The sequence below is a fragment of the Misgurnus anguillicaudatus genome, chromosome 22 (assembly GCF_027580225.2).
Source record: "Misgurnus anguillicaudatus chromosome 22, ASM2758022v2, whole genome shotgun sequence".
NCBI lineage: Eukaryota > Metazoa > Chordata > Actinopteri > Cypriniformes > Cobitidae > Misgurnus > Misgurnus anguillicaudatus.
Window position 1 is genome coordinate 32,788,267 of NC_073358.2, and position 22,440 is coordinate 32,810,706.

General features: G+C 35.3%; 1 protein-coding gene across 2 annotated transcripts in view; it reads left to right on the forward strand.

Moving 5' to 3' along the window:
* Positions 1 to 20,847, forward strand: part of p2rx1 (purinergic receptor P2X, ligand-gated ion channel, 1) — a 29,103-nt gene extending 8,256 nt beyond the window's left edge. The window contains exons 3-13 of one of the 2 annotated variants that reach the window (XM_055199430.2): positions 4,111 to 4,182; positions 6,157 to 6,217; positions 9,085 to 9,172; positions 10,632 to 10,712; positions 10,792 to 10,933; positions 11,929 to 12,074; positions 14,704 to 14,794; positions 14,874 to 14,939; positions 16,652 to 16,747; positions 20,430 to 20,468; positions 20,576 to 20,847. In XM_055199430.2, the coding sequence (XP_055055405.2) occupies positions 4,111 to 4,182; positions 6,157 to 6,217; positions 9,085 to 9,172; positions 10,632 to 10,712; positions 10,792 to 10,933; positions 11,929 to 12,074; positions 14,704 to 14,794; positions 14,874 to 14,939; positions 16,652 to 16,747; positions 20,430 to 20,468; positions 20,576 to 20,581 (888 nt within the window). In that variant the 3' untranslated portion in view covers positions 20,582 to 20,847. Of the gene's footprint in view, positions 1 to 4,110; positions 4,183 to 6,156; positions 6,230 to 9,084; positions 9,173 to 10,631; positions 10,713 to 10,791; positions 10,934 to 11,928; positions 12,075 to 14,703; positions 14,795 to 14,873; positions 14,940 to 16,651; positions 16,748 to 20,429; positions 20,469 to 20,575 lie in introns of both variants that reach the window. The other variant, XM_055199429.2, reaches the window with a different exon arrangement.
* Positions 20,848 to 22,440: the final 1,593 nt, after the last annotated feature.

The window sequence follows — 22,440 nt, forward strand, 5'->3', positions numbered from 1 at the left end:
GTATGGTTTCACTGACCTTTTTGGGCATGTTTTAATGTTACTTATACACTGTAAAATTGGGATTCTGAATTTAGACTCATTTTTAGAATCAATGGTTGTGTTGTGCACTAGAACTATTTATTTTGGAGTGAAAATATTGTAGACATAAACTTGTTTTGCATTTCAGTTATTATACTTCACAGTAATATTGTGATTAATAAGAATTGGAGGATACTTACAGTTTACTTGCAGTGTACTTTTGATTGATAATTAATTATTTTGTTTTATTTACAGATTGTCCTGTATATCTACAAAACTGAATTATATTTAGTTATTTTTAGATTGTAACAAAAGTTTAAGATGTTTTAGGATGCATTTCTTGGGAATTCATACTTTTTCATGCAAATTAAAATGTTATTTTACAAATGTTAGCATGCATTTATTGAATGTATTTGACTGTAAAAAAAATATATATATTTAGTACATATCTGTGAAACAGTAGCATTTTCCCTCAAATCAGAAAACTTATTGTATTGTTTTGTAATTTAGCATATATAAATTAGATCATTAACGTTGTGACGTGATCAAACAAGATACATGTTTTACCACTCATTATATTGTGACTTATGTATATTTGAGTTTAAATTAGTTTTACATGTTTTCTTAGCCAATTTATCCTTTTGCTATTTTATGTGTGTATGTCTTTTATTTTGCCTCGTCTGCCTGTCATGTGAGGGGTCACATGACATGGAACTTTGTATAAAAGGAAGGAGCAGGAGCACATGGTTAGCTGACGCTATAGCTAAAACAAGCGGTTGCTGGTGTGTGGAGTTTGTGTATTGGGCTTACCTGTCCAGTTACGTTTTATGGACTTTGGATATCACTTTCTTGGATTTTATATACACGGTGGAAACTTTGCACATTTGGACTTTTAACACGCTTGGACTTTTATATTGTTTTAGATTTGTTTTTTGTATTTCCTTCTTTTAACAGTCTTGAGTTTTTAAATAATTGTAACTCAACCTTTAAGGCTGACCATTACAACTTTATTTTAACATTGATGAATGTTTACAGAAAATAACTAACCAATCAAATGCTGTAGGGAAAACCACAATGAACTATATATTAAAAATATATAATCTCTGCTTAGTTACTTGTCAATGACTGCCAGTAAATTACTGTGGAACAAAATCACAGTAGTTACCTGGCAGCCATTGACAATAGTAATTAACTGTAGAAAAGAAATCACAGTAGTTAACTGGCAGCCATTGACAAGTAACTTACTGTGGAAAAGAAATCACAGTATTTAACTGGCAGCCATTGACAAGTAACTTACTGTACGGAAAAATCACAGTAGTTAACTGGCAGCCATTGACAAGTAACTTACAGTACGGCATAATCACAGTAGTTAACTGGCAGCCATTGACAAGTAACTTACTGTATGAAAAAAATCACAGTATTTAACTGGCAGCAATTGACAAGTAACTTACTATAGAAAAAAAAACACAGTATTTAACTGGCAGCAATTGACAAGTAACTTACTATAGAAAAAAAACACAGTAGTTAACTGGCAGCAATTGACAAGTAACTTACTATAGAAAAAAATCACAGTATTTAACTGGCAGCAATTGACAAGTAACTTACTGTGCTTTTTCTAAAGTAAGTTACTTGTCAATTGCTGCCAGTTAATTACTGTGAATTTCACAATATGTTTTTTACAGTGTAGGAGATTTGGGGGATTTATGAGATTTGTGTTTTGCATAAATTGCTTGCTTATTTACAACAAATATGTACAAAAAGCATGCTGATAGCATGCTCAGAAACTGAATTTATATGTTGGTGCCCATCAATGTTACAAACTTAATCTAGGTAGCTGTAGCTATAATGTTTTACACATTTATGACAGCAAACAGGCAATTGTGGTAATCTAAATCTTTTGAGTAACACTTCCAGATTGATATTAATCAGTGGCGGCTCGTGGCTGCTCATTCGAGAGGCGCAAATTCAAAATAAGTGTTCGGAGTGTGTTGCTTGCGAATATGTGTTTGTTGCGTCATGTGAACCATGTGCATCACGTGTTTTGTCAAAATAAGTGCCTGCTGCACATGCGTCAAAACCATTTATGATAAAAGAGACGCTCACATTCACAAAATACACGCAAGATGCTCCCTTAACAGTAAACTCTGATTCCCCATGAGATTATGCGAGTATCAGTCAAACGAGAGCGTCTCTTTTATCAAAAACCCTTTAGACTCGTCTGCAGCAGGCACTTATTTTGACAAGACACGTGATGCACATAGGATCACTTGATGCACAGAACACATATTTTGAAATTACGAACCACACACGTGATGAGCTACATACATGTTGTGATGAATTTTGAATCGACCCTCGAAAAAAGAAGTCACCGGCCGCCATTGATATTAATAATTGTATCATTTGAGATCAAGTGGTAAAACTTGATAAGGTTGTATTTTGTTAACATTTGTTAATACATAAGCTAATAACTAACAATGAGCAATATGAAGCTCAATTGCAAAAGCCACTAAACACCACCTCCGTCAAAAATGATATTGACCGAATGCTCTCAGCATGTAGTTTTATGTTTATCTATGACTACAAATTTGCTTAATTCCGACCTCAGGCCGTTCAGAAATACTGGTTTGTTAGCAGAAGCCGTTTTCTGAATATTTTAGGAAATTAACTGATTTTTTTATCCTTTTACTCTTAATCAGAAAGGACAGTGAAGAGTGACTAGAAACTTTTAAGAAGTGAAGATTTTTGTTCTTTCTTAGAGTGGTTTGCAGTGAAAGACATTCAAATGTGACCCTGGACCACAAAACCAGTCATAAGTGTCAATTTAATGAAATTGTGATTTATACATCACCTAAAAAGTAAAAAAAGCTTTTCATCGATGTATGGTTTGTTATAGGATAATATTGGTCTGAGACAACTATTTGAAAATCTGGAATCTGAGGGTCCAAATAATCAAAATATTCAGAAAATCGCCTTTAAAGTTATCCAAAGGAATTTATTAGTAACACATACAGTATTACTAATGATAATTGCATTATTGATATATATTTACGGTATAGAAAATTTGATGATTCTGTGTCTTGCAACCAACTTTCAATATTCCCTCCTTTGTGTCCTCGATTTTAAAACTGCACTGCTCCTCTATTATGTTTACAGTAGCCTATATAGTGGGGACCACAAGAAAAGTTTCAGTTTTAACCTTAAAAGATCAAGGAATTTGAACAGTTTAAAATAACGTAAATGACTTTTTCCCCCACTACAAATAACTCTCTTTGAAACAGAAAGCTCTTAAGAGGCCTTCTTTATGGAACCATTTAGCCAGAAATGGTTCTTCTAATCTACGGCATTGTGAAGCACCTTTTTAAAAGAGTGTAAATAATTTCTTTGTACTAAAGGTCAAATTTCCTTGTTGGAAACACAACTGGGTCTTCGGAGTGCTCTTAAATTATGCTGGGAAATATGTAATCAACTTAAGAAATCCATGTCAGCTTGACCGCTTAAAACACAAAAAATTAAGAGAATATTGTTTATTTTTCACTCAAATTGTTATTATAACAGATAATAACAAATGTAATAGAAAAATGTGTATTTAAAATATAGATATAACTGAGAAGAGATGAGGGATCTTTTGAATGGTAAATATGACAAAACCATTTAGTCAGACAATAAAAATGACATAGGTTGTTGCTGAGTGAAATACGAGCAGGGCACTGATAAAAGAGACACAGAATGATAAAAATGATATTTGTGCAACATTCCCAGAGGACTTGATTTATATTGCACATACTGTATATAAACTTGTACAAACACATGCAAAAACACGACTTAGATGGGTATTAAGGCACTGAACGCTGAGGTTAAACAGACTCAAAAACCATCCCATCTGCTTAAGTTTTCAGAATACTTGAATTTATTACAAAGATTTATCATGATTTTTCAGGTCTTGTATAAGCGCAGCAAGTTTAAAGACTCAATATCTTATGCAGCCACTGTTTAACTAAACAGAGTAAGAGAGGATGTAAATTCAATGTGTAACTCTGACTTTATAACAAATGTTGCTTATTTTATCTGATCTCCTTTTGCTCTGTTTTCTAGGGTGCCTCGTCTTTTGTCGTGATGACAAATTACATTGCCACCGTGGGACAGACACAGGGCAAGTGTCCTGAGGTAGATAAATATGTCACGTCTTTCATAATCATGACTCTTAAAAACGTCTCTTGACCTTCTTTTTCTTGCCATTTCACTGTTCGGTTACCAGTTTAACTGTTTCTTAATCTTGTTTCTTTTTGCCTTATTAACAATACTGTAAATGTCATTAAATTACAGTTTTTGGGCCGTGGCTTGTCAGTACATGCAGCCTGGATTTAACCCTGGAGAACCCAAGAACCCTTCTCTTAGCATCAATTAACATTGGCCAAATTTGACCTGGGTTGTCCAGGGTTAACTTTTTGAACGGTAATCGGTAGACATAGGGCCCTATTTTAACGATCTAAGCGCATTGTCCAAAGCGCATGGCACACAGTCTAATCAGGCGTGTTCCAATCCACTTTTGCTAATTTAATGACAGGAAAAATGGTTTGTTCGCCAGGTGCACAGTCTAAAAGGGTTGTTCCTATTCTCGTAATGAGTAATGGGTGTCTTTTGGGCGTAACGTGCAATAATCCAATGACAGTCTCATCTCTCATCCCCTTTAAAAGACAGTTGCGCTCACGCCATGCCGATTCCCTATTTATATGGCGGATTTGTAAACTGAAAAGCTAAACAAAGGAAGAAGACCCACAGTTTAAGATTGATCTTAAAAATTGTGTTGTTTTTACTTGTATTGAAATTGTAATTATTTTGTATTAAAACCTTTAAACACAAGAAAAGGTTTGTACTCTAAAAATATTTTATTTGTAACAAACAGAAAATAAAGAATTTACAAACGTGTTGAGAGCCAAAACGTTTCAGCACTCAGACAGCGCCGTGAGTGTTTTGAATAGCATTACTTAAAAAACGTTTTCACCTCACCATATCCAGAGGTACAAAATAATCAAATACAATAATAGAATAAAAACATTTAAAAATAGATGCAATATTTGCATTTGTTTAAAGCAAAACATTCAATTACTTGCCTACACATTCTAATGTATCGTAATCTGTCCTCATTTATGTCCAAGAGACTCAATAATAATCTTTAACTAATAATATTTTAATCCTTAAATTTTTCATATTTAAAAAACGTTTATGTGTTGCTGTGCATCCATGTGTGTGATAAGCAAACGCGCGTTGTTGTCCCGTTTATAGGCGCATATTACTAATGCACTCTTTAAATAACAAAACAATATTGCGCCATTGACTTTAGACTTTAAACCAGGTTTTAGTTGGTCAATGGCGTAGTCTACAGTATTTTAGTTGCCTCAAAATAGCATCGCGCCAACAATGCGCCTGAACACAACTCGTTTTCAGACCAGAATGCCCATGGGCGCAAAATTGGGCGCAAATGCATTACAACGTGGCACTAAACGTGAAAATGATAGTTGCACCGAGTTGAAACTAGCAAAAGACAATTGCGTCGGATGTAGGGCCCATAAGGCGAGTAAGCCCTTAAGATCAGATGGAAAACCCACTGAATATCCACAGTCTGATTTGCATTGGGAAAAATTAAGGGAAGGGCACTCAGGATTTAAGTCTGCCCAGAAACAAAGCTATAGGTTGCATGAAGATTAATAAAATTAGGGATTTTGAGAAGTTGGCTCAGGCTGTAACTAATCTTTAGAAGTTTGCAAGGTCAAAAGCATTTTAAAGCTGTTTAGAGTTTTGTTTGAGGCACTTTAAGCAAGTTAACTAGATAATCATGAGCATGTATATTCAGCCTTATATATGAGACCCAATCTGTGAAAACCCAGCTAAAGTGATTTTACATAAAATCTTATCATTTGGCTAAATCTGTTTTAATATCTGACACTAAGTAAGCTCGATTTGTTTAGTTTTTTTGCCCATCCTACATGGCTTTGCTTAAACAAATGGCTCTCCAAATGGGGTTTCATTCTTTCCGATCTTTACTTAAATCTCTCATTTGCATATTTTCTCCACAAGCAAGCAAATGTAGGCTTTAATAAGCACTAATAGCTATTAACATAATCTTTTTATATGTTGCAGGTGCCAAACGGGAAGAATACGTGCATGTTAGATGCAGACTGTGATGAAGGCAAATACAAACGTACGGGAAATGGTAAAGTTCTAATCATTTATTTCTTTGGACAGAAAGCACCATCGCCGCGCAGCACGGACTAACATCACTAACAGCAGCCTGGGGCAGAGGAACTGAATCATCCAGTGTATTTTCATCAAGACTCTATAATCTTACTAGCTTTTATTGGCAACCCAATCATGCACCAGTGGTGTAAGATATTTGGTGCATAACATGGGGTATGAAAATAAGCACACTTGCATGCAAGCATTTGGTTTCAGTTGTGCTTGAAAATGCAGGGGACCTAATAAACACCACAGTATTTCTGTCTCTGACTAACCTCTACATCAGACATGGTGCTGACTCTGTACTGTAAGTCATTAACACTCATGACGTGCTTTACTTTTATTTGCTGATGCTTTCAACTTAATTTAAATGCTTTGACTGATATCTTTCATTCCCAGAAATCCACAAAGGTCTAGAAAGGTCTAGTTCAGCTCGTGTTCAGCTCAAAAAAGGACTAACCCAACCGTAAGGGACGAATCTAACCCGTGCTGGGTTGTTTTAACCCTTTGTTGGGTGAACTACTGTATAAACATTTATATGTTAATTATTTTAACCCAGCGACTCAGTTTGTCCCTTTTTGACCTTGTGCTGGGTGTTGGGTCAGTAGGGCTTAATAAACAAACACGCTTTTTGCTGAAATTGATTTTTTTGAATAATCTATAAAAATCACTTTATAATAGAGACTTCTACAAAATTTTGAATCTAGTACACTCTAAAAAGTGCTGGGTTTTTTTCAACCCAGTCTTGAGTCAAAAAGGGATAAACACAACACTGTGTGTTGCAATTTAACCTATGCCGGTGACTTATTTTTTCGAGGGCGCACGATGCGAAGTTCGTCACAACATGTATGTAGCCCGTCATGTTCGTCATTTCAAAATGTGTGTTTGCCGCGTCGAGTGAACCTATGTGCCTCACGTGTTTTGTCGGGGTGGGTGCCTGCTGCAGACGCGTCCAAAGGGTTTGTGATAGAAGAGACGCTCGCGTTTGTCAGATACTCGCATAATCTCATGCGTAATCAGAGTTTACTGTTAAGGGAGTGTCTTGCGTGTATTTTGTGAATGTGAGTGTCTCTTTCGTCGTAAACGGTTTTGACGCGTGTGCAGCAGGCACTTGTTTTGACGGGGCACGTGATGCACATGGTTCACATGATGCAACAAACACATATTTTGAAAACACAAGCAACACACATGACACTCCCAACACATATTTTGAATTTGCGCCCCTCGGATGAGTAGTCACGAGCAGCCACTGTTTCATCCCAAAATGCTTTGGTCTAAACATTTATTTAACCCAACGGTTGGGTTTGTCCCTTTTTGACCCAATGCTAGGTTAAAAAATAACCCAGTGTTTTATGTGTATTTAAAGGTGCAGTGTGTAACTTTTATAACGATCTCTTGACAGAAATGCAATATAAAATGCATAACTATATTATTAGTGGTGTATAAAGACCTTTCATAATTCTTTCATAGTTTTTATCTACATACAGAGGGTCCCCTTGCACGGAAGTCGCCATTTTGTTTCTACAGAAGCCCTTAACGGACAAACTTTTTTTACCAAGTTGTCTCCAACGATGACATGGTTGTCCGGTGGCGGCTACCGTAGCTTCCCTATGCATTTTGGTGAACCGTGGACTAAAACGTTGGTTGCAATTTGCAACCTCAACACTAGGTGTACTAAAATTTACACACTGCACCTTTAAAGGCGGAGTCCATGATGTTTGAAAGCCAATGTTGATATTTGAAATCACCTAAACAAACACGCCCCTAGCCCAATAGAATCTGGACCTTCTGTTGATAGACCCGCCCCACACATACGCAACCCGGCATTTGATTTGATTTGATTGGCTATTAGTGTGTTTTGGTAGTCGGCCCGTCTTCTTTTCCAAACCGTTTTTCAAACATCGTGGCCTTTAATAGTAAATAATAGTGAATAGTCCACGGTAGCCCCAAACATAAACTTGTTAAATATATTTCAAATAAATACTTTATTTGCTTGTTACTGTTAAAGTTAGCCTAGACTAACTAGCAAACCTAACCGACCTAATCTAAAACATCCAAAAAGCTGATTTAAAATGAAAAACAATTCAACCTGTAAATGCAATTATTGCTGACCGTCTGAGACCTTCATGGTTCACAACTACTCAAATATTAACTCAGTTTCATGTGCAGAGCGGCAGAACTATTTACATGGTTTCTACGGCAAGGCAAACCTAAGCAAACATGACTCATCTCACTTTACAGTAATTCAAAATGTACTGACTTGCTTGCAACAAACTGCTAGACGAATTATCCTTTATCACATAATCTTAAAAACACATGACCTTCTTGTACGCCATGGACTATTGCATTATATTTCTGATGTGTACTCAATGTAATCTATCGGTACACTATGTGTATTTTAATAGTTTGATTCATTTGATGTTCACGTTCACGCCCACTGTCACTAGCAGACTCTGGGAATGGAAGATACCTGCACCAACAGACGTAACCTGTTTTCATATCAGCTTGTGCTTTCCACTAATTCTTTCATTTTTCAGTGTGTGATATTAATGATTGTACCTAATAGCATGGCAGTGTGCTGTAATAGGCTCTTCCTTTGAAATGTGTAAATACAAGCTCTTTAAAACTAATTCTCTTTCTTACAATCTTAAATGTGTATTCGCGAGAGTACATTCTTGATTTTATTTGTGTGATGTGTGTTTGGTCTGTATACCCCACCTAAGGAATGTTACAAAGTGTGTTTACAGTACAGTATGTTGTTTTTCAGTCCCTAATACACTCCCCTCTTATACCTCCCCTTGCCTTACGGCATTATGCTTTCCTTTTTCTAAGGGTTCATGACGGGCAAGTGTGTGAATAAAACCAGTACTTGTGAGGTCTACTCCTGGTGTCCCATTGAAGATGACCGTAAAATACCAGAGTATGTATGCTACTTTTATTATTGTTGTGGTTTAATATAGACAATAACAATAAAATTGGCACCTAGGTCCGAAGAGCCAATTACATTTCCTCTATGACATTTTGGAAACAAAATATGGTTGGTTTCTTGGGTTTTGTTGCTAAAGCACTACAAATAATTGTAACATACAGTTTGGCTTTAACAGAATTACATTTTTGCAACAAGATAACAAAATGTAACCCCCGGTTTCCCAGACGAGGCTTAAGGCTAGTCCTAGATTAAAACAGATGTTTGAGATGTCTCAACTGAAAAAAAACTTGCACTTGTTAAAATATGCCAGTGCCATTGATTTCTCAAGATAACATCTTTTTCTAAGACATGTTTAAAAAAGAAGCTTAAACACCTTAATTTAACTAAGCCTTGTATGAGAAACCGGCCTAAAGCTCAAAGATTTTGGGTAACTTAAAATGTATGTATTTATACAAATATATATTTGGAAGTAAATGAAAATCTCAGATGCAAAAGCCACTAAATGCCACCTTAATATTGACCGAATTGTTCACATCCGCTTCAAGGCTATTTAGAAATACCAGTTTGTTTGCAGAATCCGTTCCAGCAAAGTCCTCTACAGTAAGTGCATGGAAGACGAATTTGATGAAATGGCATAGTTTTTATCCGATTTACCGAATATATTAGGTTATTCAACGTGTAAGATTTGAAAACCTTTTCTCCCATTCTTTCCCAGTCACCAGGGGTGTCCCCCATGGCTCCATCCTTGGCCCTTTTCAATTAATATTAATAACATTCCTCAGGCAGTTGGTAATTCACTCATTCACTTATATGCTGATGATAGAATCCTTTTTGCCATATCCTTCCCTGATGCTGTTCAAACTATCCTGCAAGATAGCTTTTATCAACAACAGCAGTCTTTTACACAACTCAAACTCAATCTTAATACCTCCAAAACAAAAATCATGTGGTTTTACAGGATGTTTCACCCGGTCCTCACTTTATCTTCAATTAAGCATTCCTAAAACTAACTCTGTGTTTGGTTTTGCATCTTTTCAATTTGCTGCCGCTCACGACTGGAATGGAATTGAAAATATTTTCAAACTGGATAAACTAATTTCAATTTCATCCTTTAAAACAACTATATAATATTTATTAATGGACATATGCAGTTGCTTTTCTACATAATTTGGTTATTAATGCATTTGCTAACCTGTATGTATTTTTAATGTTTTGTATTTATTTTAGCCCTACTACTTCCTTTTCCCTAAGTGGCTATTCACTTGTCAGGCAGCCATTGTAAAAATAAAGGTTAATTTTTCAGCCTTTTACCCTTCTTGGTGGAAGACACTGTGTGTTTTATAACTAGAGCATGTGACAATATCTATTAGATATTGTTTTGAATCAGCCCACAGCTTTGGTTGAAGTCATTTAACCGTGACATGACATTTCTCTCTGTTTTTCTCTGCAGTCCTCCAGTATTGAAAGTAGCAGAAAATTTCACTCTGTTCATCAAAAACTCGATCTCTTTCCGTTATTTTAATGTTGTCAGGTAAGAGGTTTTCTATTCTAACTCTGTAACAAAATCTGTATCTGGCAAGGCATCACTAACTAAATGTCCTCTGTGTCAGGAGTAACCTGGTAGAAGGTGTGGATCAGGCGTACATCAGTAGCTGTCAGTATGACCCAATAAATAATCCACTATGTCCTATCTTCAGACTGGGAGACATTGTGGAGCGTTCTGGGTTGAATTTCTCGGAAATCGCACGTTTTGTACGTTTTTGTCTTAGTCATGATGGCAAATATGCACGCACTGATACTTACCACTTGTGGTAACACTTTTACTTTACATACTCATCCAAATGTACACGCATGCATGCACACACGCAGACAGACAGACAGTCGTGTTTGCTTTTACATGCACAAGCAGCTCTCTCATTTAAATTCTCACCGTCTCACACATGCACACAAATACAAAGATGTGTTCAATTATACAATTATTATTAAGTAGTACATTTAATTCTCAGTCTTTTATACGGCTATAAAATACAATATACACAACAGGTTTGAAAGTTTGGGGTCACATATCGTCCTTTGGTAATATCTTTTTAATATTTTAGATTAATAGTAAATTCATCAGAGCTTTGAAATAATGCAAACTTTGAGATTGATGCTGTGACTAGAAAATTCAAAATTAATCAACCTATGTTATATTTTAGCATCTAGCGCTCTTTGCTTCAAGTTTGTAAAAATGTACTCTTGTACAGTTTTTATCTATTCTGGTTTCTCAATGGCTGCACAATTCAAGTGATGCATTAAAATAATAATAATAAAATTGTAGTTTTCTAATGAAAGCAAATTAATATGTTGGCTTGATTATATTTTTGTTTAATTAAATAATTTCAAACATTAAAACAGACCCATTCAGATTCAAATTATTTTTATGATCCAAGAAACATTTCAGTTAAGTGACCCTAAACTTTTAAACAATGAATTTATGGTACTGTTAAACCCACTGTATTACAGTATGTTGTTTCAAACTATTTAAACACCCCAATATTTTTCTTTCCAAAATTTATTAAAGATTTTCAAGTACTTTATTATTCAGGTGATGATTAAAATGTTCTTCTCAAGTGTAACGGGGTTAGCTCAGAGCTTAAGTTTAAGCCTCTGCTTTAAGGACAGGATGCCAAGCATGCTTATGATGATTTCTGTTAAGACCAGACACGCAAATGAATTATAATCATATTTCTCTGGTAATCTGGCAGGGTGGGGCTATAGGAATTCTCATTGAATGGAATTGCAATCTGGACTTCCAAATCAAATACTGCAAACCACAATATGAATTTTATGGCCTTTATGGAACTGGGAGAAATGATAAGGAGGAGAAACCATCACTGGGATACAATTTCAGGTGGGTGAGACTGTCCCAAAAATTATCTTAATGTCCAAGCTCAATTCTAAAAGAAACCACTTATACACAGATCACACGTCATTGAACAGCAACAAATAACAAAGTACAGTTTGATGAGAACATACAATGTAAAAAAAATTTGTAGAAATTACAGTATTACTGGCCGCTGGTTGCCGGACTGTAAAAAAAACAGTAGAAATTACAGTATTACTGGGCAGTGGTTGCCAGTAACTTACTGTAGATTTAAATGTTAATATTCAATATTTATTTAACTTTGAACAAACTTTTACCAGTAAATAATATACAAGTCTTTATCTTTACAGAATAAAACTATACAGAAATCATTGGAGCCAGAAATCATTATCAACCTTTTTGTGTTTTTTGCTTCAGATTTTGTTTTCCAGAATGCTTTGCTTGATGCTGTTATTTTAGTTTTACTCTGTAAAGCCAAAGACTTGTTAATGTTTAATTTTCATTTAACTTTGAACAAAATGTTGCCAGTAAATAAAAATCTACAGTAAGTTACTGGCAACCAGCTGCAAGTAACACTGTAATTTCTACTGAATTTGTTTACAGTGCAGTAACTTACTGTAGATTTTATATTTATGTTACTTACTGGCAACAGTTTGTTCAAAGTTAAATGAACATGAAACATTTTCAGTCTTTATCTTCTACAGTAAGTTACTGGCATCCAGCTGCATAATTACAGCAACATTTTTACAGTGTAGGGGAGAGTGGGGGTGAAATGAAAGTACCATTTTTCAGAAAAGCATTATTTTAAAAGATAATATTTTAGACAGATATATTTTTCTTTGCACATGTGTGGTCTATCAATACCAGGTGGGATTTTTTACAAATGTAAAACGACGTCCAGTATAATTTCACTTTGAACATAAGTTGCACATAAGTCAGCTGGGACGAAAGTAACACTATACAGTACAATATATATGCAAAAAATAATTAAATTGCATTTTCATTTTTAATATCAGTTTCATCAAATGTTACAAAAGCAAACCAACAGTACAAACTTGAATTGTAATTCAATTGTAATGTTTTGTGGATAAAGGCAGGCGGAGGCAGTGGATCCAAGTGCAGGTGACTTTAATTATAACATAAAGTAATACAAAATAACACTGGAAGAATGAGAATGAAACCAAAACAAAACAAACCTGTAAACCACATACATAACTTCAGAGACATAACTTCAAACTAAGAGCATGGGACCGGGGAACACAGAACAGAGTCATGACAAGTATGAACACTATGAAAATTAAAGGAATATTCCATTTTCTTAAAAGAAAAATCCAGATAATTTACTCACCACTATGTCATCCAAAATGTTGATGTCTTTCTTTGTTTAGTCGAGAAGAAATTATGTTTTTTGAGGAAAACATTGCAGGATTTTTCTCATTTTAATGGACTTTAATAGAGCCCAACATTTAATACTTAACTCAACACTTAAGTTTTTTTCAACTGAGTTTCAAAGGACTATAAATGATCCCAAACGAGGCATAAGGGTCTTATCTAGCGAAACGATTCTCATTTTTGACAAGAAAAATAAAAAATATCCACCCCCAAACCACAACTTCTCGTCTAGATCCGGTCCAGCGCGACCTAACGTAAATGGGTGTGACGTAGGGAGGTCACGTGTTACATATATAAAACACACATTTGCGGACCATTGTAAACAATAAACTGACACAAAGACATTAATTAGTATCAGTTGACATACAACAACGTAGGAACGGTCCTCTTTCAACACACTTGTAAACACTGGGGTGGAGTTTCGCGTTCGTCCTCTGTGACCTCTTGACATCATGACGTATTACGTGAGGTCAGGCCGGTTCTAGACGAGAAGTTGTGCTTTAAAAGTGTATATTTTTTATTTTTCTTGTCAAAAATGACAATCGTTTTGCTAGATAAGACCCTTATGCCTCGTTTGGGATTGTTTATAGTCCTTTGAAACTCCGTTGAAAAAAACTGTTACGTGTTGAGTTAAGTATTAAATGTTGGGCTCTATTAAAGTCCATTAAAATTAGAAAAATCCTACAATGTTTTCCTCAAAAAACATAATTTCTGGACTGAACAAAGAAAGAAATCAACATCCCGGATGGTGGTGAGTAAATTATCTGGATTTTTCTTTTAAGAAAATTGAATATTCCTTTAAATATAAATTCTCAAAATATTGCAACCATATTAGCAGCATTTAATCCCAATTTTTTTTTTAAAACTATTACTTTACTTTTTTTGCTTATGGAAAAACTTTGAGGCAAACTTCAGGATGTGTTACAGCTGTTGTTGTAACACATGAAACACTGTAACACATGAAACACAAAACACAAATAACCAGAAACGCAACTTGTATTTAGAAAATAATAACCACTTTAGTCCTTTACTTTTCATGCTTGATAAAAACGATAATTGTCAGCTCTGTCAAGGGTTACGTGCTGAATATGCTGTCATAATTTGTAATGCAAATGTAATCAGGGCTTTGAGAAAATCACTTTGTTACTTTTGTCCCATGTTACTTTTGCCCCGGTTCTCCCCTACTGTACAGAAGAAACTAAAGAATGTTTAAAAATTATTTTTGTCTAAACTCACTATTGTTACATATTATGAATTGTTTCAGATATGCTAAACATTATTTGGAAAACGGCAAGGAGAAGAGAACATTAATGAAGGTGTTTGGTTTAAAGATAGACATCGTTGTTTATGGAATGGTAAATGTATTTTCCTATCAACCATTTACTTTCTTAAGAACATTTACATGTTTACAAATATTCTCAATATACCTTGCAGGCGGGAAAATTTGATATTATCCCAACGTTGACAGCTATAGGCTCAGGAGTAGGAATTTTTGGAGTGGTGAGTATCAACAAAAACAGACTTTTTCAAAGAGAAATCAATACATTGATTGACTGTCAGAATTAAAGGTATAAAACTGTACCTTTTCTGTCGCTGGGGTGGAACCCTATAAGGTTCATTTTTACAGCACAATAAAATGTTCTACCTTTTCGGTACAATATTATACCTTAAGGACCTATTGTGTGGCTTAAGAAACAATTTTGTACCAGTTACATTTTAGGGGTAAATAAAACAGTTAACTGTACCTTTAAAGCAACACAGTGAGTAGATCCTTGAAGGATTAGTCAATTTTCTTTAAAAAAAATCTGATAATTTGCTCACCACCATGTCACCCAAAATGTTGATGTCTTTCTTTGTTCAGTCGAGAAGAAATTATGTTTTTTGAGGTAAACATTCCAGGATGTTTCTCATTTTAATGCACTTTAATGGACCCCAATACTTAACAGTTTTAATGCAGTTTAAAATTGCAGTTTCAATGGACTCTAAATGATCCCAAACAAGGCATAAGGGTCTTATCTAGCGAAACGATTGTCATTTTTGGTAAGAAAAATAAAAAAACTGCATTTTTAAACCACAACCTCTCATCTTCCTCCAGTCCTGCGACGCGTCAGCGCGACCTCACGTAATTACGTCATCACGTCAAGAGGTCATGGATGACGTTTCAAAACTACGCCCCAGTGTTTACAAGTGTGGAGAGAGTACCGTTCCGACGTTGTTGTATGTCGAATGATAATAATTAATGTCTTTATGTCAGTTTTTTGTTTAAAATGGTCCGCAAATGTGCGTTTAATATATGTAACTCGTGACATTTCCACGTCATTAAACTATTACTTGAGGTCGCTCTGGCTCATCACACAGCCGTAGGAAGAAGAGAAGTTGTTGTTCAAAAGTGCATATATATTTTATTTTTCTTGTCAAAAATGACAATCGTTTTGCTAGATAAGACCCTTATGCCTCGTTTGAGATTGTTTGGAGTCCTTTAAAGCTGCAATTTTGAACTGCATTAAAACTGTTGGGATCCATTAAAGTCCATTAAAATAAGAAATATCCTGAAATGTTTTCCCTAAAAAACATAATTTCTTCTCGACTGAACAAAGAAAGACATCAACATTTTGGATGACATGGTGGTGAGTAAATTATCTGGATTTTTTTTAAGAAAATTGACTTATCCTTTAAGGTACAGTAATGTACCCAAAATGGTCTAACATTGTATTATGTTTAGTATACATGCAAACGTACAAAACGGAACCTTGGGGGTACCACCCCACCAACAGAAAAGGTACTGTTTTAAACCGATTCTCTAGGATTGCTACATCTAATTTTTATTTATGAATATATACAAACAGAATGCTAGAATCCATAAGCCTGGGACATTTGTATGTCATCCTGTATTTAGTTACTTGTACAGAAGTTAGTTCCACTTTAATATGACTGGACAATTATTAGTCTGTGTGACACATACAGTAACACATGATCCTATTTTGGCTATTTAATTTTTTTACTTGGAATTTATTTTTTATTTTTGGGGTGATGCTGCCAAGCTGTGTTCCTGCAACTTAGATTGTCACACAAGATTCAATACTGTATGCAAAATGTGCAATAATTTAAAAAAATCTTGTTAAACAATGCTATAAACGTGCTAAGATAATCCTTTTAATGTTGTCAATCTTTTAAAGGATTTTAAAAATTATATGTATTATTTCTTTTTATAGGCAACCGTTGTGTGTGATGTGCTCCTTCTCCATTTACTTCCAAAAAGAGATTTCTACAAAAACATGAAATTCAAGAATACAGAAATGCTAGAAGAGGTTTGTTTTTACATATATCAACAACTTGAGCACATTGATGTCATCTTCATGAGTAGGCTATTGCCAGCCTGATCTCACGAGTTGGCTAATTCGTAGCAATTCATACGAAGTTAATAGTGCAAAATCATACGCCGCACCTAACCCCAACGTAACAGGGGTCAAGGCAAATGAATGAATTAATACGAATTAGCCAACTCGTAAAATACGTACGAATGCTTGTGAGATAGCGTTGCATTGCTCGTAATGATTACAGTAATGCTCTGAGTGATCATGCAAAATTCGGTTGTCGAAGTCATACTGTACTTTGTTTCCTAAACACTAGATGGCAGCAGAGACACATTTTTAGACACAAGAAACTGTTTAATGAGCAGCTGCAGATGCCCAAACATTTACATCAAGTTGCCTTTCTTAAGTGTCAGCACAGAAACATCTTCACTTCAGCACTAATAGGGAGTTTCATAAAATTCCAATCACGCTATTAAACAAGTGTGTGTGTGTGTGAGTCCAAAACATGCTTGTGTATTTGTTGCAAGTATCTTACTTTTGGGCTGCATGGATGTGGGCAGTATGCAATTTATCAGGCATCTACATTTAAGCCCAGGAAACAACATAGCTTCCTATAGATATCTCTGCAGTGATAGTTACCATAGCAATGCACATCGACCAAACTCATTGTTTTATAGGAAACGAAAAATGAGGGCACATCTTAACCTGCAAGAGTCCCAGTTGAGTATCTCTCTAAGAAAGAAAAATATTGATTACTTCAAAAAAAGAGAATGTGTGAGAGAGAGAGAGAGAGAGAGAGAGAGAGAGAGAGAGAGAGAGAGAGAGAGAGAGAGAAAGAGAAAGAGAGAGAGAAATGAACTTGTGTGCATTCAGGATAATCTAATCCATTGCGATTACAGGGATAATTTCCACATGATAAAATACTGTATACTTAGTAAACTATAGTAAATTCTAGTATATTTTAGTAATTACCACACTTTGATAATGTATGGTATAGTATACACCCCACAGCTTTCTTTGGAGCAGTACCCTTTCAAAAAGAGTAGGCCTACCTTTGAACCTATAGAGAGCATATTAGTACTAAATGTATATATACAATATCTGTACCAAAATTACACATACAGTATTAGGACTTTTTTAAGGTTACCATTCGAGTTACAGTTTTTGTACCATTTTTGATGAGAGTGTATAGTATTCTGTAGTTTACAATAACTAATAGACCCTTTTACAGCCCACATGACCAAATAGCCTGCGCACGCATTTTGGCAACAGAAGTGGTGTTATTCCCCATTGGTTCTAACGTGTTAGCAACTCAGAACGTTTATCAAAACGGTTTTACCAGCATCAAAATGTCTGGTTGTTGCATTTGGTTGCACTAATATAATATAAGTATATACAGTATTGTTCAAAATAATAGCAGTGCAATGTGACTAGCCAGAGTGGTCAAGGTTTTTAGTGTATTTTTTGTTGCTGCGTGGCAAACAAGTTACCAGTAGGTTCAGTAGATTCTCAGAAAACAAACAAGACCCAGCGTTCATGGTGTGCACGCTCTTGGGGCTGTGCGGTTGGGCAATTGGTTGAGGGGGGTGTGTTCAAAAAAATAGCAGTGTGGCATTCAATCACTGAGGTCATCAATTTTGTGAAGAAACAGGTGTGAATCAGGTGGCCCCTATTTAAGGATGAAGCCAACACTTGTTGAACATGCATTTGAAAGCTGAGAAAATGGGTCGTTCAAGACATTGTTTAGAAGAACAGCGTACTTTGATTAAAAAGTTGATTGGAGAGGGGAAAACCTATAAAGAGGTGCAAAAAATGATAGGCTGTTCAGCTAAAATTATCTCCAATGCCTTAAAATGGAGAGCAAACCAGAGAGACGTGGAAGAAAACGGAAGACAACCATCAAAATGGATAGAAGAATAACCAGAATGGCAAAGGCTCAGCCAATGATCACCTCCAGGATGATCAAAGACAGTCTGGAGTTACCTGTAAGTACTGTGACAGTTAGAAGACGTCTGTGTAAAGCTAATCTATTTTCAAGAATCCCCCGCAAAGTCCCTCTGTTAAAAAAAAGGCATGTGCAGAAGAGGTTACAATTTGCCAAAGAACACATCAACTGGCCTAAAGAGAAATGGAGGAACATTTTGTGGACTGATGAGAGTAAAATTGTTCTTTTTGGGTCCAAGGGCCACAGGCAGTTTGTGAGACGACCCCCAAACTCTGAATTCAAGCCACAGTACACAGTGAAGACAGTGAAGCATGGAGGTGCAAGCATCATGATATGGGCATGTTTCTTCTACTATGGTGTTGGGCCTATTTATCGCATACCAGGGATCATGGATCAGTTTGCATATGTTAAAATACTTGAAGAGGTCATGTTGCCCTATGCTGAAGAGGACATGCCCTTGAAATGGTTGTTTCAACAAGACAATGACCCAAAACACACTAGTAAACGGGCAAAGTCTTGGTTCCAAACCAACAAAATTAATGTTATGGAGTGCCCAGCCCAATCTCCAGACCTTAATCCAATTGAGAACTTGTGGGGTGATATCAAAAATGCTGTAAAACCAAGAAATGTAAATTAATTGTGGATTGTTGTTAAAGAATCATGGAGTGGAATAACAGCTGAGAGGTGCCACAAGTTGGTTGACTCCATGCCACACAGATGTCAAGCAGTTTTAAAAAAACTGTGGTCATACAACTAAATATTAGTTTAGTGATTCACAGGATTGCTAAATCCCAGAAAAAAAATGTTTGTACAAAATAGTTTTGAGTTTGTACAGTCAAAGGTAGACACTGCTATTTTTTTGAACACACCCCTTTCAACTAATTGCCCAATTGCACAGCCTTAAGAGCGTGCATATCATGAATGCTGGGTCTTGTTTGTTTTCTGAGAATCTACTGAACCTACTGGTAACTTGTTTGCCACGTAGCAATAAAAAATATACTAAAAACCTTGATTATTCTGGTTAGTCACATTGTACTGCTATTATTTTGAACAAGACTGTACATATCTGGCCACTTTATATTTGGGCATCTGCTTACATCTTCTATCCACTCCACTATAGTACACACGGATATCCGGTAGCTGTGTTGAAAAAGTTGCTAAAGTCAACTTTTAAAAAAAACTTTGTGTGTTGCTTCACTGCTGATTCTCGCCATACTTTCGTTGCCAAAATGCGCGCGCATACGTTGCCACATCCTCATTGTGTACAAACAGTAAAAAGATCTATAGACTGTACTGCAGCATGCATTTACACTATGAAATCTTAGAAAAAATTTACAAAAGTTGTCACTGGGACAGTATCTTTTAAAAAGGTCCAAATATGGACCATTTTGGTACAGATATGTACCTTTGAGATACCATCATGCACCTTTTAGGTACAAAAGTGTACTTTTTGAAGTGCGGAAAAGTACAGCCCCAGTGAAAACTTTTATAGCATCTTGTACCTTATGTTCTGAGAATGTGGTACGGTTTAAGTCACTACTGTATAGGAATTTTCTATAGTAAATATGAAAGTATACTAGAGTATTTTTTCATGTGGGTTGATTCTGATTGGTCAATTACAGCATAGCACAACTGACACACAGGTATACACTAATCTCTCTCGTATTACTTGGTGGCTTTGCATTTACATACTGTACAGTATATAAATGCAGTCTGTTTGTCCATCTACAGAAGCCCGCGTTATCAGCGACAGAAAAAGAGAAACAAAAGGTAACAACTTTAAATAATCTAAACCGCTGATCCCTGTCAAATTGCAGCATAAACAACTATTCTGTTCAGTTGTGGTCAGAGTAATTCAAGGTCTTTGCTGTGTACAGGAGTGAAGAGAGAGAGAGAGCGGCTGCCATGACTACTGACTAAATCTGCACTGAAAAACAGCATCAATACTGGAACACATGCAAAAGAACCGGGAGATATTGTATAACACGCTCCAGAACAAGTTCGAGATGAATTCAACTGCACTGTAAAAAATGCAGTTAAAACAACTTGATTTTGCAAGTCAATTCAATATAATTTTGAAATTGATGTTGAAATTGTTTAACTTAATTTGTAAAGTTAAAGTAACATAAAATATATGTTGATGATTTGACATCATTGTTTACAGTATGCAAAGGGAAAAATATATATAAAATTATATATATTATAAGAGGTGTAAATAAAATAAAATGCAGCATGAAGTTAAAACAACTTAATTAAGTAACTTATATATATACACATTAAAATTAAATGAACATGAAACATTTTCAGTCTTTATCTTCTACAGTAAGGTACTGGCAATCAGCTGCATAATTACAGCTAATTTTTTACAGTATATATATATATTTTTCGGGTGAAGGCTCCTTCAAAACTTTATATAGAAAGGGAAATTTTTAGATATATGTCATGGATAAACAAATACAGTATGGACCTGTATTAGTTCAAACTAAAGTTGCTGTTAAAATGATACTTTAGTTAGGATGTTCTGTGAAATATTCATGGGTTTTAAATAAGCCAACCTGCCAAAGGCAGTGTTTGAGAGAAAAAAGCTGTGACAGATTTTTTGAATTGTGTTAGTTTTAGCAGATTTGTGTCTTTTTATTAATATGAAAGTTTCTTGGAAAAAAAACTAGAATGCTGATAGTAAAAATTGTTTTTTAAGGATATTTTACAGTGGGGCCCATTGATTTTTTTCGTGGGCGCTCGATGCGAAGTTCGTCACAACATGTATGTAGCCGTCATGTGTGTGGTTCCTTATTTCAAAATATGTGTTCTGCGCATCGAGGGATCCTATGTGCATCGCTTGTCTTGTCAAAATAAGTGCCTGCTGCATGTTAAAAGAGACGCTCGCGTTTGCCAGATACTCGCATAATCTCATGCGTAATCAGAGTTTACTGTTAAGGGAGTGTCTTGCGTCTCTTTTATCATAAACTGTTTTGACGCGTGTGCAGCAGGCACTTATTTTGACAAAACACGTGATGCACATGGTTCACATGACGCAACAAACACATATTTTGAAAACACGAGCAACAAACATGACACTCCGAACACTTATTTTGAATTTGCGCCCCTCAGATGAGCAGTCACGAGTCACCACTGATATTTTATTCTTTGTTTGCATCTATGTGCTCTTCTCAAATACTTTATGATGTACAACTCATAGGAGGACAATTTAGTATCTCTTTCTTTTTTATACATTATTTATTAAAACCGTGAACAAGTTAAAAATCAGACGTCACCAAAGTTGATTTTTTTTGTTGTTGTACAAAATGCCATTTCATATAGTATTCATATGTTTCATAAGCTGATTATGTTCATGGATTCAGTTCAGTTTTACCATAAACACCACTGGAAACCATAATAAAATACGAAAGTCACCATAACTTGTGATATCTTTATTTGTTTTGGATTATGTCCGTGTACAAAAAGCATGCAAAAAATAGCATCTTCATATGATTTGTTACATATTTACATAAGAGTTGCATTCAGTGCTTTCTTGGGCCATGCTTTTTTTGCTCATATTTATTTATATTTTTAGAATTTTTAAAAGTTACATTCAGGTCAATGCAGCAGATCTTTATACAGTAAATAACTAGCAATATCAGGCACTCTGACACAAATAACCGAGCAGATCAAAGTGCGGGAACGTGAGTGTTTTATATACAACAATCAATTCTGATGTATCTGTTGTAAAGTTTCTTAACAT